This window comes from Pezoporus wallicus, unplaced genomic scaffold (genome assembly GCF_028554395.1).
Source record: "Pezoporus wallicus isolate ANWC-B61680 ecotype Strahan unplaced genomic scaffold, APGP_CSIRO_Pwel_v1 contig_11678, whole genome shotgun sequence".
Taxonomy (NCBI): domain Eukaryota; kingdom Metazoa; phylum Chordata; class Aves; order Psittaciformes; family Psittacidae; genus Pezoporus; species Pezoporus wallicus.
Window position 1 is genome coordinate 1 of NW_026635741.1, and position 19,280 is coordinate 19,280.

A 19,280-nucleotide genomic window follows, 5' to 3' on the forward strand; every position below is an offset into this window, starting at 1 on the left:
GTGCTATAGGGGTCTATGGGTGCTATAGGGGTCTGTGGGTGCTATAGGGGTCTATGGGTGCTATAGGGTCTGTGGGTGCTATAGGGGTCTGTGGGTGCTATAGGGGTCTATGGGTGCTATAGGGGTCTGTGGGTGCTATAGGGGTCTATGGGGTGCTATAGGGGTCTGTGGGTGCTATAGGGGTCTATGGGTGCTGTAGGGGTCTGTGGGGTGCTATAGGGGTCTGTGGGTGCTGTAGGGGTCTGTGGGTGCTGTTGGGGTGTTTGGGGTGCTTTAGGGGTCTGTGGGTGCTGTAGGGGTTTGTGGGTGCTATAGGGGTCTATGGGTGCTGTAGGGGTCTATGGGGTGCTATAGGGGTCTGTGGGTGCTTTAGGGGTCTATGGGGTGCTATAGGGGTCTGTGGGTGCTGTAGGGGTCTGTGGGGTGCTGTAGGGGTCTATGGGTGCTGTAGGGGTCTATGGGGTGCTATAGGGGTCTGTGGTTGCTATAGGGGTCTGTGGGTGCTGTAGGGGTCTATGGGGTGCTATAGGGGTCTGTGGGTGCTGTAGGGGCCTGTGGGTGCTATAGGGGTCTATGGGTGCTGTAGGGGTCTGTGGGTGCTATAGGGGTCTATGGGTGCTGTAGGGGTCTGTGGGGTGCTATAGGGGTCTGTGGGTGCTGTAGGGGTCTATGGGGTGCTATAGGGGTCTGTGGGTGCTGTAGGGGTCTATGGGGTGCTATAGGGGTCTGTGGGTGCTGTAGGGGCCTGTGGGTGCTGTAGGGGTCTATGGGGTGCTATAGGGGTCTGTGGGTGCTGTAGGGGTCTATGGGGTGCTATTGGGGTCTATGGGTGCTATAGGGGTCTATGGGTGCTATAGGGTCTGTGGGTGCTATAGGGGTCTATGGGTGCTATAGGGGTCTGTGGGTGCTGTAGGGGCCTGTAGGGGGTGCTGTGGGCGCTGACGCCGGGGGGCAGCGCCGGGGCGCAGCAGTTCTGTTTCCTGCTCTCGACACGGGCCGGGGGCCTCGGCATCAACCTGGCGACCGCCGACACCGTCGTCATCTTCGACTCCGACTGGAACCCACACAACGACATCCAGGTCCTGAGCACCCCCCGTGGCGCCCAGCACCCACCTCCTCCACATACCCCATTCCCCACACCCCATTCCCCATACCACACACCCCATTCCCCACATCCCATATCCCATATACCCATGCCACATTCCCCATACCCCATATCCCATACCCCATACCCCACACCCCATACCCCCCACCCCATACCCCATATCCCATACTCCCCACCCCACACCCCATTCCCCATACCCCATGCCCCACACCCCATATCCCATATACCCATGCCCCGTTCCCCATAACCCATATCCCATACCCCACATCCCACATCCCATTCCCCACATCCCATATCCCATACCCCATATCCCACACCCCATATCCCACACCCCATATCCCACACCCCATACCCCACACCCCATTCCCCATACCCCATATCTCACTCCCCATATCCCATACCCCATACCCCACGCCCCACACCCCACACCCCATACCCCACACCCCATACCCCATTCCCCATACCCCCTATCCCACACCCCATTCCCCATACCCGACACCCCACTCCCCATACCCCACACCCCATACCCCACACCCCATTCCCCATACCCCATACCCCATATCCCATTCCCCATACCCCATGCCCCACACCCCATTCCCCATACCCCATATCCCATACCCCACATCCCATACCCCATTCCACATACCCCATGCCCCACACCCCATTCCCCATACCCCATATCCCATACCCCACATCCCATACCCCATTGCCCATACCCCATGCCCCACACCCCATTCCCCATAACCCATATCACATATACCCATACCCCACACCCCATTCCCCATACCCCATGCCATCCCTATGACATCCCCTGCTGTTCCGTGCTATCCCTTGTCCCATTGGAGGTGTTCACCTGCTCACACCCCATTACCATATCCCATCTCCCCACATCCCACCTGCCATATTCTGTATCCCAGGACATTCCATGTCCCGTATCCCATGACGTCCCATGTTACCCCACTCCATCCCATGTTATCCCACTCCATCCCATGTTATCCCACTCCATCCCATGTTACCCCATGTTACCCCATGTTACCCCATGTTACCCCATGTTACCCCATGTTATCCCATGTTGCCCCACTCCATCCCATGTTGTCCCGTTACCCCATGATGTCCCATGTTATCCCGTTACCCCATGACGTCCCATGACGTCCCATGTTACCCCATGAGGTTCCATGTTACCCCGTGATGTCCCCGTTATCCCATGTTACCCCACATTATCCCATGTTACCCCCACATTATCCCATGTTACCCCACGTTACCCCACGACGTGCCGTGTGCCCGTTGCAGGTGTTCAGCCACATGCACCGCATCGGCCAGCCCAACGCCATGTCCCATGTCTCCATCCCACTCCATCCCACGTTACCCCATGTTACCCCATGTTACCCCATGTTACCCCATGTTACCCCATGTTATCCCATGTTACCCCATGTTATCCCATGTTGCCCCACTCCATCCCATGTTGTCCCGTTACCCCATGATGTCCCATGTTATCCCGTTACCCCATGACGTCCCATGTTACCCCATGACGTTCCATGTTACCCCATGATGTCCCACGTTATCCCATGTTACCCCACGTTATCCCATGTTACCCCCACGTTACCCCACGTCACCCCACGTTCCCCCCTGACGTGCCGTGCGCCCGTTGCAGGCGTTCAGCCGCGCGCACCGCATCGGCCAGGCCAACGCCATGTCCCATGTCTCCATCCCACTCCATCCCACGTTACCCCATGTTATCCCATGTTACCCCATGTTATCCCATGTTATCCCATGTTACCCCATGTTACCCCATGTTATCCCATGTTACCCCCACGTTATCCCATATTATCCCACGTTACCCCCTGACGTGCCATGTAGCCTGTTGCAGGCGTTCAGCCGCGCGCTCCGCATCGGCCAGCCCAACGCCATGTCCCATGTCTCCATCCCACTCCATCCCATGTTACCCCACGTTATCCCATGTTACCCCATGTTATCCCATGTTATCCCGTGTTACCCCATGACATTCCATGTTATCCCGTGTTACCTCAAGTTATCCCACGTTACCCCATGACATTCCACGTTATCCCATGTTACCTCAAGTTATCCCACGTTACCCCATGACATTCCACGTTATCCCATGTTATCCCACTCCATCCCACATTACCCCATGACTTGCTGTGTGCCTGTTGCAGGCGTGTTGGCCAGCCTAACGTGCACCGTGTTGGCCAGCCTAATGCCATGTCCCATGTCTCCATCCCACTCCATCCCATGTCATCCCATGTTATCCCATGTTACCCCACGTTACCCCACGTTACCCCACGTTACCCCCTGACGTGCCGTGCGCCCGTTGCAGGCGTTCAGCCGCGCGCACCGCATCGGCCAGGCCAACGCCATGTTCCATGTCTCCATTCCACTCCATCCCATGTTATCCCACGTTACCCCACGTTACCCCACGTTACCCCCTGACGTGCCGTGCGCCCGTTGCAGGCGTTCAGCCGCGCGCACCGCATCGGCCAGGCCAACGCCATGTTCCATGTCTCCATTCCACTCCATCCCATGTTACCCCATGTTACCCCATGTTACCCCACGTTATCCCATGTTATCCCACGTTACCCCACGTTCCCCCCTGACGTGCCATGCGCCCGTTGCAGGCGTTCAGCCGCGCGCACCGCATCGGCCAGGCCAACAAGGTGATGATCTACCGGTTCGTGACGCGCGCGTCGGTGGAGGAGCGCATCACGCAGGTGGCCAAGCGCAAGATGATGCTCACGCACCTGGTGGTGCGCCCGGGGCTGGGCTCCAAGGCCGGCTCCATGTCCAAGCAGGAGCTCGACGACATCCTCAAGTTCGGCACCGAGGAGCTCTTCAAGGATGAGAACGAGGGTGAGGGCGGGGGTCGGCGTGGGGGGCACGGTGGGGCGTGGGGGGCACAGTGGGACGGGGGGGTATGGTGGGGCATGGGGGGCACGGTTGGACGTGGGGGGCACAGTGGGACGGGGTCATGATAGCAAGTGGGGGTCACGGTGGGACGTGGGGGTCACGATGGGGCGTGGGGGTCACGGTGGGACGTGGGGGTCACGATGGGGCGTGGGGGTCACAGTGGGACGTGGGGGTCACGATGGGGCGTGGGGGTCACGGTGGGACGTGGGGGTCACGGTGGGGCGTGGGGGTCACGGTGGGACGTGGGGGTCACGGTGGGACGGGGGGGTCACAATGGGGCATGGGGGTCACGGTGGGGCGTGGTTGGTACGATGTGGCGTGGGGGTCACAGTGGGGCGTGGGGGTCACGGTGGGACATGGGGGTCATGGTGGGGTGTGGGGGTCATGGTGGGACATGGTAGGGATTATGATGTTGCATGGGGGTCACAATGGGACATGCGGGTCATAATGGGGCATGGAAGTCATGGTGGGACATGGGGGTCATGATGGGAAATGGGGGTCACAATGGGACATGGGGGTCACGATGGGACATGGGAGGGGTTATGATGTTGCATGGGGGTCACAATGGGACATGGGGGTCACAATGGGACATGCGGGTCACAATGGGGCATGGAAGTCATGGTGGGACATGGGGGTCACAATGGGACGTGAAGGTCACGATGGGACATGGAGGTCATGGTGGGACATGGGGGTCACAATGGGACGTGAAGGTCACAATGGGACATGGAGGTCATGGTGGGACATGATAGGGGTTATGATGTTGCATGGGTGTCACAATGGGACATGGGGGTCACAATGGGGCCTGGAAGTCATGGTGGGACATGGGGGTCACAATGGGGCATGGGCGTCGTGATGGGACATGTGGGTCGTGATGGGACATGGAGGTTATGGTGGGACATGGAGGTTATGGTGGGGCATGGCAGGGGTTATGATGTTGCATGGGGGTCACAATGGGACATGGGGGTCACAATGGGACATGGGGGTCACAATGGGGCATGGGGGTCACAATGGGGCATGGAAGTCATGGTGGGACATGGGGGTCATGATGGGACATGGAGTTCACAATGGGACATGGGGGTCACAATGGGACGTGGGGATCACGATGGGGCATGGGGGTGACGATGGGGCATGGAGGTCACAATGGGACCTGGGGGTCACGATGGGACATGGGGGTCACAATGGGACATGGGGATCACAGTGGGACATGGGGGTCACAATGGGGCATGGAGGTCACAGTGGGACAAGGGGGTCACAATGGGACGCGGAGGTTATGGTGGGACATGGTAGGGGATATGATGTTGCATGGGGGTCACAATGGGACGTGGCGGTCACAATGGGACATGGAGGTCACAATGGGGCATGGAGGTCATGATGGGACATGGGGGTCACAATGGGACATGGGGGTCATGGTGGGGAATGGAGGTCACAGTGGGACGTGAAGGTCATGGTGGGACATGAAAGCCTATGATGGGATGTGGAAAGTCATGGCGGGACATGGAAGGTCCTAATGGGACCATTTGGGGCCATATTTGGCTTCCTGAGGCTCTGTTGGACCATGTTCGGCCGTGTTGAAGCATGCTTTGCCTTTGGACCATGCCAAGGCCATGGGGCACGTTGGACCATGTCAAGGCCATGGTGGGGCACGTTGGATCATACCAAGGGCACGTTGGGCCATGCCAAGGCCATGGTGGGCCTTGTTTGGCTCCGTTAAGGTCATGTTGGCCAATGCCAAGGCCATGGTGGGCCTTGTTTGGCTCTGTTAAGGCCATGTTGGCCAATGTTGGCCATGCCAAAGCCATGTTGGCCCACATTGGCCCATGCTAAGGCCACATTGGCCCATGTTGGCCCATGCCAAGGCCATGTGGGCCCGCATCGGCCCACGCTGGCCCATGCCAAGGCCATGTTGGCCCACATTGGCCCATGCCAAGGTCACAGTGGCCCATGCTAAAGCCATGTTGGCCCATATTGGCCCAAGCTAAGGCCACATTGGCCCATGTTGGCCCATGCTAAAGCCATGTTGGCTCACATTGGCCCATGCTAAGGCCATATTGGCCCATGTTGGCCCATGCCAAGGCCATGTTGGCCCACATTGGCCCATGCCAAGGCCACATTGGCCCATGCTAAAGCCATGTTGGCCCACATTGGCCCATGCTAAGGCCACATTGGCCCATGTTGGCCCATGCCAAGGCCATGTGGGCCCGCATTGGCCCACGCTGGCCCATGCCAAGGCCATGTTGGCCCACATTGGCCCATGCCAAGGTCACAGTGGCCCATGCTAAAGCCATGTTGGCCCATATTGGCCCAAGTTAGGCCACATTGGCCCATGTTGGCCCATGCTAAAGCCATGTTGGCTCACATTGGCCCATGCTAAGGCCATATTGGCCCATGTTGGCCCATGCCAAGGCCATGTTGGCCCACATTGGCCCATGCCAAGGCCACATTGGCCCATGCTAAAGCCATGTTGGCCCACATTGGCCCATGCTAAGGCCACATTAACCCGTGTTGGCCCATGCTAAGGCCATGTTGGCCCACATTGGCCCATGCTAAAGCCACATTGGCCCATGTTGGCCCATGCCAAGGCCACAATGGCCCATGCTAAAGCCATGTTGGCCCATATTGGCCCATGCTAAGGCCACATTGGCCCTCATTGGCCCGTGCTAAGGCCACGTTGGCTCGCATTGGCCCATGCTAAGGCCGCATTGCCCCATGTTGGCCCTTGCTAAGGCCATGTTGGCTCACATTGGCCCATGCTAAGGCCATGTTGGCCCATGTCAAGGCCATGTTGGCCCACATTGGCCCATGCCAAGGCCACATTGGCCCATGCTAAGGCCACATTAACCCATGTTGGCCCATGCTAAGGCCGTGTTGGCCCACATTGGCCCATGCTAAGGCCACATTGGCCCATGTTGGCCCATGCCAAGGCCACAATGGCCCATGCTAAAGCCATGTTGGCTCACATTGGCCCATGCTAAGGCCAGTGTGGCCCATGTTGGCCCATGCCAAGACCATGTTGGCCCGCATTGGCCCACGCCAAGGCCAGGCTGGTCCATGCTACACGATGCGAGCCACGTGCCGCCGCGCAGGGGACAACAAGGAGGAGGACAGCAGCGTGATCCACTACGACAATGAGGCCATCGCGCGGCTCCTGGACCGCAACCAGGACGCCACCGACGACGCCGACGTGCAGAACATGAACGAGTACCTGAGCTCCTTCAAGGTGGCCCAGTACGTGGTGCGAGAGGAGGACAAGGTGAGCATGGCTAGGGTGATGGTGGAGGTGGTGGGGCAGTGGGGTGGATGGGGTTGATGGAGGTGGTGGGGTTGATGGAGGTGATGGGATCAATGGGGTTGATGGAGATTATGGGACAATGGGGTTGATGGAGGTGATGGGGCTGATGGAAGTGATGGGACAATGGTGTTGATGGAGGTGATGGGACAATAGGGTTGATGGAGATGATGGGGCTGGTGGAAGTGATGGGACAACGGGATTGATGGAGGTGATGGGGCTGATGGAAGTGATGGGACAATGGTGTTGATGGAGGTGATGGGGTTGATGGAAGTGATGGGACATGGGGTTGATGGAGGTGATGGGGCTGATGGAAGTGATGGGACAATGGGGTTGATGGAGGTGATGGGGTTGATGGAAGTGATGGGACATGGGGTTGATGGAGGTGATGGGGTTGATGGAAGTGATGGGACAATGGTGTTGATGGAGGTGATGGGGTTGATGGAAGTGATGGGACATGGGGTTGATGGAGATGATGGGACGATGGGGTTGATGGAGGTGATGGGACAATGGGGTTGATGGAGATGATGGGGCTGGTGGAAGTGATGGGACAATGGTGTTGATGGAGGTGATGGGGTTGATGGAAGTGATGGGACATGGGGTTGATGGAGGTGATGGGGTTGATGGAAGTGATGGGACGATGGGGTTGATGGAAGTGATGGGACAATGGGGTTGATGGAGGTGATGGGGCTGATGGAAGTGATGGGACAATGGTGTTGATGGAGGTGATGGGGTTGATGGAAGTGATGGGACATGGGGTTGATGGAGGTGATGGGGTTGATGGAAGTGATGGGACGATGGGGTTGATGGAAGTGATGGGACAATGGGGTTGATGGAGGTGATGGGGCTGATGGAAGTGATGGGACAATGGTGTTGATGGAGGGGATGGGGTTGATGGAAGTGATGGGACATGGGGTTGATGGAGGTGATGGGGTTGATGGAAGTGATGGGACAATGGGGTTGATGGAGGTGATGGGGTTGATGGAAGTGATGGGACATGGGGTTGATGGAGGTGATGGGGTTGATGGAAGTGATGGGACAATGGGGTTGATGGAGGTGATGGGGTTGATGGAAGTGATGGGACAATGGTGTTGATGGAGGTGATGGAAGTGATGGGACAATGGGGTTGATGGAGGTGATGGAAGTGATGGGACAATGGGGTTGATGGGGATGATGGAAGTGATGGGACAATGGGGTTGATGGAGGTGATGGGGTTGATGGAGGTGATGGGACAATGGGGTTGAAGGGGACGGGGAGGTGGAGATGAGGATGATGGAGATGATGTCGGTGAAGGGGATGAGTAGATTGAGGTAGAGATGGGGATGATGGAGAGAATGGGGATGAATAGATGGAGGTAGAGATGGGGATGATGGAGAGGATGAGGATGAAGATGATGGAGATGAGTAGTTTGAGGTAGAGATGGGGATGATGGAGAGAATGAGGATGAAGATCAGAATGAGTATATTGAGGTAGAGATGGTGATGATGGAGAGGATGAGGATGAAGATGATGGAGATGAGTAGTTTGAGGTAGAGATGGTGATGATGGAGAGGATGAGGATGAAGATCGGGATGAGTAGATTGAGGTAGAGACGGGGATGATGGAGAGGATGAGGATGAAGATGATGAAGATGAGTAGATTGAGGTAGGGATGGGGATGATGGAGAGGATGAGGATGAGGATCAGGATGAGTAGATTGAGGTAGGGATGGGGATGATGGAGAGGATGAAGATGATGGAGATGAGTAGATTGAGGTAGAGATGGGGATGATGGAGAGGATGAAGATGATGGAGATGAGTAGATTGAGGTAGAGATGGGGATGATGGAGAGGATGAGGATGAAGATGATGGAGATGAGTAGTTTGAGGTAGGGATGGTGATGATGGAGAGGATGAAGATGATGGAGATGAGTAGATTGAGGTAGAGATGGGGATGATGGAGAGGATGAAGATGATGGAGATGAGTAGATTGTGGTAGGGATGGGGATGATGGAGAGGATGAGGATGAAGATCAGGATGAGTAGATTGCGGTAGGGATGGGGATGATGGAGAGGATGAAGATGATGGAGATAAGTAGATTGAGGTAGAGATGGGGATGATGGAGAGGATGAGGATGAAGATCAGGATGAGTAGATTGCGGTAGGGATGGGGATGATGGAGAGGATGAGGATGATGGGGATGAGTAGATTGAGGTAGGGATGGGGATGATGGAGAGGATGAGGATGACGATCAGGATGAGTGGATTGAGGTAGAGATGGGGATGATGGAGAGGTTGAGGATGAAGATGATGGAGAGGAGTAGATTGAGGTAGAGGTGGGTGATGGAGAGGATGAGGATGATGGAGATGAGTAGATTGAGGTTGAGGTGGGGATGATGGACAGGATGAAGATGAAGATCAGGATGAGTAGATTGAGGTAGAGATGGGAATGATGGAGAGGTTGAGGATGAAGATGATGGAGATGAGTAGATTGAGGTAGAGATGGGGATGATGGAGAGGATGAGGATGAAGATGATGGGGACGAGTAGATGGAGGTGCTGGAGGCAATGAGGCCGACGGAGGTGTTGGTGGGGCACAACGGAGAGGACGGAGCTGATGCTGATGAGGATGGGAGATGCCATCGGAATGGGCGGATGTGGAGCTGGTGCTGCCCCCCCCCCCCCCCCAAATGGGTGCCCGTGGGTGCCTTTGGGTGCCCCTTGACCCCGTTGCGTGCCGGCAGATCGAGGAGATCGAGCGGGAGATCATCAAGCAGGAGGAGAACGTGGACCCCGACTACTGGGAGAAGCTGCTGCGGCACCACTACGAGCAGCAGCAGGAGGACCTGGCCCGCAACCTGGGCAAGGGCAAGCGCGTGCGCAAGCAGGTCAACTACAACGATGCGGCCCAGGAGGACCAAGGTGGGCACTGGGGTGGACTGGGAGGGACTGGGATGGACTGGGAGGGAGTGGGAGGCATTGGGAGGGCATTGCAAGGCATTGGAAGGGCCCTGGAAGGATCTAGGAGGCCCTGGCCCCCAATGTGGGCACAAGGAGGTCAACTGCAGCGATTCAGCCCAGGAGGACCAAGGTGGGCACTGGGATGGACTGGGATAGACTGGGATAGACTGGGATGGAGTGGGAGGCATTGGGAGGGCATTGCAAGGCATCGGAAGGGCATTGGAAGGGCATTGGAAGGATCTAGGAGGCCCTGGCCCCCAACATGGGCACAAGGAAGTCAACTACAACGATGCGGCCCAGGAGGACCAAGGTGGGCACTGGGATGGACTGGGATGCACTGGGGTGGACTGTGATAGACTGGGATGGAGTGGGAGGCATTGGGAGGGCATTGCAAGGGATTGGAAGGGCACTGGAAGGATCTAGGAGGCCCTGGCCCCCAACACGGGCACAAGGAGGTCAACTACAATGATGCGGCCCAGGAGGACCAAGGTGGGCGCTGGGGTGGACCGGGATGGAGTGGGTTAGACTGGGATGGAGTGCTAGAGACTGGGATGGACTGGGAGGCATTGGAAGGATCTTGGAGGCCCTGGCATCCAACGTGGGCAAGGGCACAAGCAGGTCAACTGCAACGATGCGGCCCAGGAGGACCAAGGTGGGAACTGGGAGGGACTGGGATAGACTGGGATGGACTGAGATGCACTGGGGTGGACTGGGATGGCCTGGGAGGCACTGGGAGGGCATTGCAAGGCATTGGAAGGGCACTGGAAGGATCTAGGAGTCCCTGGACCCCAACGTGGGCACAAGGAAGTCAACTACAATGATGTGGCCCAGGAGGACCAAGGTGGGCACTGGGGTGGACTGGGATGGACTGGGAGGGAGTGGGAGGCATTAGGAGGGCATTGCAAGGCATTGGAAGGGCACTGGAAGGATCTAGGAGGCCCTGGCCCCCAAAGTGGGCACAAGGAGGTCGACGACAACTATGTGGCCCAGCAGGACCAAGGTGGGCACTGGAATGCACTGGGATGGACTGGGATGGAGTGGTATAGACTGGGATGGAGTGGGAGGCATTGGAAGGATCTAGGAGGCCCTGTTCCCCAGCATGGGCAAGGGCACAAGGAGGTCTACTGCAACGATGCGGCCCAGGAGGACCAAGGTGAGCACTGGGATGCACTGGGATGGACTGGGAGGCATTGGAAGGATCTAGGAGGCCCTGGCCCCCAACGTGGGCACAGGGAGGTCAACTGCAACGATGCGGCCCAGGAGGACCAAGGTGGGCACTGGGATGCACTGGGATGCACTGGGAGGTGGTGTTGGGTGCCGTTGGGTGCTATTGGGTGCCGTTGGGTGCTGTCCATGGTGCTGACGGTGTCCCCCAGATAACCAGTCCGAGTACTCGGTGGGCTCCGAGGAGGAGGACGAGGACTTCGATGAGCGGCCTGAGGGTGAGAGCCCCCCCCCCCCCCCCCCCCCCATGGCCCCCCATGGCCCCCCATGGTCCCCCCATGTCCCCTTGTGTCCCCCCATGGCCCCCATCCTGTGTCCCTTTGTGTCCCCCCCTCCATGTCCTCCTGTGTTTCCCCATGTGTCTCCCTGTCTGGGGAGGGGGGGACCCACATGTGGGGGTCAGGGTGCTGCAAGGAGGGTTGAGGTGCTATAGGGAATGTCAGGGTCCCATAGGGGTGTCATGGTGCAATATGTGGGGTCAGGGTGCTATATGGGGGTGAGGGTGCCGTAGGGGTGTCATAGTGCTATAGTGGGTGTCAGTGTCCCATAGCAGTGTCATGGTGCTATAGAGGGGGTCAGGGTGCCATAGTGGGTGTCAGTGGCCCATAGCAGTGTCATGGTGCTATATAGGGGGTCAGGGTGCCATAGGGGTGTCAGCGTCCCATAGCAGTGTCATGGTGCTATATAGGGGGTTAGGGTGCCATAGGGGTGTCGTGGTGCTATGTAGGGGATCCAAGTTCTATAGTGGGTGTCAGTGGGTGTCCCATAGCAGTGTCATGGCGCTATAGAGGGGGTCAGGGTGCCATAGGGGTGCTCGCGATGCTCTGGGGTGCTCTCCAGGTGCCATAGGTGGGTGCTGACCCCCTTGTCCCCCCCCAGGCCGCCGTCAGTCCAAGCGGCAGCTCCGCAATGAGAAGGACAAGCCCCTGCCGCCGCTGCTGGCCCGGGTCGGGGGCAACATCGAGGTGAGGACATGGGGGCACCCCACAGCGGCCCCATAGAACCCCCTCTGCTGTCCCCTGTCCCCATAGACCCCATCCCCAATGTCCCAATCTCCATAGACCCCATAGACCCCATCCCCAGAGTCCCTGGTATCCCTATAGACCCCATCCCAATGTCCCCATCCCCATAGACCCCATCCCCAATGTCCCCAATGTCCCCATCCCCATAGACCCCATCCCAATGTCCCCATCCCCATAGACCCCATCCCCAATGTCCCCAATGTCCCTATCCCCATAGACCCCATCCCCAATGTCCCCATCCCCATAGACCCCATCCCCATCCCCAATGTCCCCAATGTCCCCAATGTCCCCATCCCTGTAGACCCCATCCCCAATGTCCCCATCCCCATAGACCCCATCCAAATGTCCCCATCCCCATAGACCCCATCCCCAATGTCCCCAATGTCCCCATCCCCATAGACCCCATCCCCAGGGTCCCCAATGTCCCCATGCCCAGAGGACCTTGTCCCCATGGTCCCCATCCTCAATGGCCCCAAATGTCCCATGGGTGGGGGGTCAGGGTGCCATGGGGAAGACCACAACACAAAGGGCAGATATGGGACATGCTGGGTGTCACCCATTGACACCCATTGACGTGTGTTATCACCCATTGATGCCCATTGATGCCCATTGCCCCCATTGTCCCCATTGCCCTCATTGCCTCCATTGTCCCCATTGTCCCATTACCCCCATTGTCCCCATTACCCCCATTGTTCTCATCACCCCCATTGTCCCATTGCCTCCATTGCCCCATTGCCCCCATTACCCCCATTACCCCCATTGTCCCCATTGCTCCCATTGCCCCCATTACCCCCGTTGCCCCCATTACCCCCATTACCCCCATTGCTCCCATTGTGTACCCATTGTCCCCATTGCTCCCATTGTCCCCATTACCCCCATTGCCCCCATTACCCCCATTGTGTCCCCATTGTCCCCATCGCTCCCATTGTCCCCCCATCGCTCCCATTGTCCCCCCATTGCTCCCATTGTCCCCCCATTGCTCCCATTGTCCCCATTGCCCCCACTGTCCCCATTTCCCCTATTACCCCCATTGCCCCCATTGCTCCCATTGTCCCCATTGCCCCCATTGTCCCCATTTCCCCCATTACCCCCATTGCCCCCATTGCTCCCATTGTCCCCATTGCCCCCGCAGGTGCTGGGGTTCAACACGCGGCAGCGCAAGGCCTTCTTGAACGCGGTGATGAGGTGGGGGATGCCCCCCCAGGACGCCTTCACCTCCCAATGGCTCGTGCGGGACCTGCGTGGCAAGAGCGAGAAGGAGTTCAAGTGGGTGTCAATGGGGGCATTGGGGGGCAATGGGGACAATGGGGGTAATGGGGACAATGGGGACAATGGGGGCAATGGGGTTAATGGGGACAATGGGGGTAATGGGGACAATGGGGGCAATGGGGACAATGGGGACAGTGGGGGTAATGAGGCAATAGGGACAATGGGGACAATGGGGATGGGAGACACAGGGTGGTGGTATCAGGTATGTCCCCCATTGCCCCCTGTAGTCCCCATTGCCCCTATTGCCCCCTCTGCCCCCCATTGCCCCCAGCCACATGATGAGCCCTTACTCATCCCAGCGCCAACAAGAGTCGGGTTCCTGGGGGCCGGATGAGCCCGTGCCCCCCTCACCCCGACATAAAGTCACCCCCGGGGTCCCCCTGTGCCCCCCGGGGGGCCGGTGCTGGCCTTGGGGTCAACCAGAGCGGTGGCAGGACCCGGCTGGGGCCGGCACAGGCCATGGGGCGCTGTGAGGAGGGGACAGGCTGATGGCAAAGGGACAGTGGGGGCAATGGGGGTAATGGGGACACTGGGGACAATGGGGGTAATGGGGGCAATGGGGGCAATGGGGGTAATGGGGGCAATGGAGACAATGGGGACAGGGAGTCTGGGGACAATGTCCCTAGTTATGGGGAGACTGGGTGCAGGCTCTATGGGTTCTGTGGACACAGGCTCTATGTGCTCTGTGGGTGTCAATGGGCTCTATGGGTGTCAATAGATTCTGTGTGCTCTATGGGTGTCAATGGACTCTATGGGTGTCAGTGGGCTCTATGGGTATCAATGGACTCTATGGGTGTCAGGGGATGTCAGTGGGCTCTCTGGGTGTCAATGGGCTCTCTGGGTGTCAATAGATTCTGTGTGCCCTATGGGTGTCAGTGGGCACTGTGGGTGTCAATAGATTCTGTGTGTTCTATGGGTGTCAATGGATTCTATGGGTCTCTATGGGTGTCAATGGGTGTCAGTGTGCTCTATGGGTGCCAATGGGGTCTCTGGGTGTCAATGGACTCTATGAACTCTGTGGGTGATCAATATGCTCTATGGGTGTCAATGTGCTCTGTGGGTGTCAATGGACTCTGTATGCTCTGTGGGTGTCAATGGACTCTATGGGTCCCAGTGGGCTCTATGAGCTCTATAGGTGCCAGTATGCTCTATGGGTGTCAACGTGCTCTATGGGTGTCAATGTGCTCTATGAGTGTCAATGTGCTCTATGGGTGTTAATGGACTCTATGAGCTTTATGGGTGTCAGTGTGCTCTATGAGTGTCAATGGGCTCTATGGGTGTGAACGTGCTCTATGAGTGTCAATGGTCTCTATGGGTGTTAACGTGCTCTATGGGTGTTAATGGACTCTATGAGCTTTATGGGTGTCAGTGTGCTCTATGTGTTTCAATGGGCTCTATGGGTGTCAATGGGTGTCAGTGTGCTCTATGGGTGTCAATGGACTCTATGAACTCTATGGGTGATCAGTATGCTCTATGGGTGTCAACGTGCTCTGTGGGTGTCAATAGACTCTGTGGGCTCTATGGGTCCCAATGGGCTCCATGAGCTCTATGGGTGATCAATGTGCTCTATGGGTGTCAACGTGCTCTGTGGGTGTCAATAGACTCTGTGGGCTCTATGGGTGTCAATGGGCTCTATGGGTCCCAATGGGCTCCATGAGCTCTATAGGTGCCAGTATGCTGTATGGGTGTCAACATGCTCTGTGGGTGTCAATAGACTCTGTAGGCTCTATGGTTGTCAATGGATGTCAGTAGACTCTGTGCTCTATGGGTGTCAATGGACTCTGTGGGTCCCAATGGGCTCTGTGAGCTCTATGAGTGTCAATATGTTCTATGGGTGTCAGTAGACTCTCTGTGCTCTGTGGGTGTCAATGGACTCTGTGGGTCCCAATGGGCTCTGTGAGCTCTATGAGTGTCAATATGTTCTATGGGTGTCAGTAGACTCTCTGTGCTCTGTGGGTGTCAATGGACTCTATGGGGCCCAGTGGGCTCTATGAGCTCTATGGGTGTCAGTGTGCTCTACGGGTGTCAATGTGCTCTATGGGTGTCAATGGACTCTGCGGGTCTCAATGAGCTCTATGAGCTCTATGGGTGTCAGTGTGCTCTATGGGTGTCAATGGGCTCTATGGGTGTCTGGGTGTGAATGTGCTCTATGGGTGTCAATGGGCTCTGTGGGCTCTGTGCGTGTCAGTGGGCTTTATGGGTGTCAGTGGGTGTTAATGGGTGTCAGTGTGCTCTGTGGTTTTCAGTGGGCTCTATGGGTGTCAATGAGCTCTATGGTTTTCAGTAGTTGTCAGTGCGTGTCAATGAGTGTGAATGTGCTCTATGGTTATCAGTGGGCTCTATGGGTGTCAATGTGCTCTATGGATGTCAGTGGGTGTCAGTGGGTGTCAATAGGTGTCAATGGGTGTCAGTGGGTGTCAATGGTGTCCTCTGCAGAGCCTGTTCATGCGGCACCTCTGTGAGCCTGGGGAGGGCTCTATGGTTCTCAATGTGCTCTAGGGGCTCTGTGGGTGTCAGTGGGCTCTATGGGTGTCACTGGGCTCTGTGGGTGCCAATGGGCTCTGTGGGTGTCAATGGGTGTCAGTGGGCGTCACTGTGCTCTATGGGTGTCAGTGGGCTCTGTGGGTGTCAATGGGCTCTGTGGGTGTCAATGGGCTCTGGGTGTCAGTGGGCTTTATGGGTGTCAATGGGTGTCAGTGGGCTCTATGGCTGTCAGTGGGTGTCACTGTGCTCTATGGGTGTCAGTGGACTCTGGGGGTGTCAAAGGGCTCAATGGGCTCAATGGATGTCAGTCTGCTCTGTGGGTGTCAGTGGGTGTCAGTGTGCTCTGTGGGTGTTGGTGGGTGTCAGTGGGTATCAGTGGTCTCTATGGGTGTTAGTGGGTGTCAATGGGCTTTATGGGTGTCAGTGGGTGTCGATGGGTGTTGATGGGTGTCAGTGGGCTCTATGGTTGTCAGTGGGTGTCCATGGGTGTCAATGGGCTCTGTGGGTGTCAGTGGGTGTCAGTGGGTGTCCCGGGTGTCCCTGGGTGTCAGTGGGTGTCCATTGGTGTCCCTGGGTGTCCGTGGGTGTCCCTGGGTGTCCCTGGTGTCCATGGGTGTCCCTGGGTGTCAGTGGGTGTCCATGGTGTCTCTGGTGTCCCTGGTGTCCATGGGTGTTAGTGGGTGTCCATGGTGTCCCTGGATGTCCCTGGGTTTCCCTGCTGTCCATGGTGTCCCTGCTGTCCCCGGTGTCCCTGGTGTCCCTGGGTGTCCCTGCGTGTCCCTGGTGTCCCTGTGTCCCTGCAGAGCCTACAGGTCCCTGGGTGTCCATGGGTGTGCATGGGTGTCCCTGGTGTCCCTGGTGTCCCTGGGTGTCCATGGGTGTCCATGGGTGTCCATGGGTGTCCATGGGTGTCCATGGTGTCCCTGTGTCCATGGGTGTCCATGGGTGTCCTTGGGTGTCCATGGGTGTCCCTGTGTCCCTGGTGTCCCTGTGTCCATGGGTGTCCATGGGTGTCCCTGGGTGTCCATGGGTGTCCCTGTGTCCCCGCAGAGCCTACGTGTCCATGGTGTCCCTGGGTGTCCCTGGGTGCCCATGGGTGTCCATGGGTGTCCATGGGTGTCCATGGTGTCCATGGGTGTCCATGCGTGTCCATGGTGTCCCTGGGTGTCCCTGTGTGTCCCTGTGTGTCCCTGGGTGCCCATGGGTGTCCATGGGTGCCCATGGGTGTCCCTGTGTCCCCGCAGAGCCTACGTGTCCATGGTGTCCCTGGGTGTCCATGGGTGTCCCTGTGTGTCCCTGTGTGTCCCTGGGTGCCCATGGGTGTCCCTGGGTGTCCCTGTGTGTCCCTGGGTGCCCATGGGTGTCCCTGTGTCCCCGCAGAGCCTACGTGTCCATGGGTGTCCCTGGGTGTCCATGGGTGCCCATGGGTGTCCCTGTGTCCCCGCAGAGCCTACGTGTCCGTGGTGTCCCTGGGTGTCCATGGGTGTCCCTGTGTGTCCCTGTGTGTCCCTGGGTGCCCATGGGTGTCCCTGGGTGTCCATGGGTGTCCCTGGGTGTCCATGGGTGTCCCTGTGTCCCCGCAGAGCCTACGTGTCCCTGGGTGTCCCTGGGTGTCCATGGGTGTCCCTGGGTGTCCCTGGGTGTCCCTGGGTGTCCCTGGGTGTCCCTGGGTGCCCATGGGTGTCCCTGGGTGTCCCTGGGTGCCCATGGGTGTCCCTGTGTCCCCGCAGAGCCTACGTGTCCATGGGTGTCCCTGGGTGTCCCTGGGTGCCCATGGGTGTCCATGGGTGTCCATGGGTGTCCATGGTGTCCATGGGTGTCCATGCGTGTCCATGGTGTCCCTGGGTGTCCATGGGTGTCCCTGTGTGTCCCTGTGTGTCCCTGGGTGCCCATGGGTGTCCCTGGGTGTCCCTGTGTGTCCCTGGGTGCCCATGGGTGTCCCTGTGTGTCCCTGGGTGCCCATGGGTGTCCCTGGGTGCCCATGGGTGTCCCTGTGTCCCCGCAGAGCCTACGTGTCCATGGGTGTCCCTGGGTGTCCCTGGGTGTCCCTGGGTGCCCATGGGTGTCCCTGTGTCCCCGCAGAGCCTACGTGTCCCTCTTCATGCGGCACCTGTGCGAGCCGGGCGCCGACGGCTCGGAGACCTTTGCGGACGGGGTCCCCCGGGAGGGGCTGTCCCGGCAGCAGGTCCTCACCCGCATCGGGGTCATGTCCCTCGTCAAGAAGAAGGTACCAGCACCCATGGGTGCCCCCGGGCCCACAGCCCCCAGCCCTGTGGGTGCCCCCCACCCATGGGTGCTCCTGGCCCCTGCTTCCCCCTATGGGAAGCCCCCAGCCCTATGGGTGCCGCCCATCCATGGGTGCTCCTTGTTTCCCCCTATGGGTGCCGCCCATCCATGGGTGCTCTGTGTTCCCATCCACGGGTGGTCCTTGCTTCCCCCTATGGGTGCTCCCCACCCAAGGGTGCCTCTATGGGTGCCCCCCACCCATGGGTGCTCCTGGCCCCTGCTTCCCCCTATGGGCAGCCCCCAGCCCTATGGGTGCCGCCCATCCATGGGTGCTCCTGGCCCCTGCTTCCCCCTATGGGCAGCCCCCAGCCCTATGGGTGCCGCCCATCCATGGGTGCTCCTTGTTTCCCCCTATGGGTGCCACCCATCCGTGGGTGCTCTGTGGTCCCATCCATGGGTGCTCCTTGTTTCCCCCTATGGGTGCCACCCATCCGTGGGTGCTCTGTGTTCCCATCCACGGGTGCTCCTTGCTTCCCCCTATGGGTGCTTCCCATCCATGGGTGCTCCTTGTTTCCCCTATGGGTGCCTCCCATCCATGGGTGCTCCTTGTTTCCCCTATGGGTGCCTCCCATCCATGGGTGCTCCTTGTTTCCCCCTATGGGTGCCACCCATCCATGGGTGCTCCTTGTTACCCCTGTGGGTGCTCCCCACCCATGGGTGCCTCTATGGGTCCCCCCACCCGTAGGTGCCTCTCAGCCTCTGCTTACCCCCATGGGCAGCCCCCAGCCCTGTGGGTGCCTCCCGTCCATGGG

The 19,280-nt window shown here is 58.4% G+C and overlaps 1 protein-coding gene across 1 annotated transcript; it reads left to right on the forward strand.

The window, feature by feature from the left end:
* Positions 1 to 923: 923 nt before the first annotated feature.
* Positions 924 to 18,469, forward strand: LOC130593193 (chromodomain-helicase-DNA-binding protein 3-like; the record flags this gene model as incomplete). The annotated part of the gene is made up of 8 exons (XM_057398162.1): positions 924 to 1,079; positions 3,736 to 3,967; positions 7,108 to 7,274; positions 10,027 to 10,204; positions 11,620 to 11,685; positions 12,347 to 12,432; positions 13,622 to 13,755; positions 18,325 to 18,469. Coding segments are annotated over 8 exons (1,164 nt in total), but the record flags the coding sequence as incomplete, so codon positions are not given.
* Positions 18,470 to 19,280: the final 811 nt, after the last annotated feature.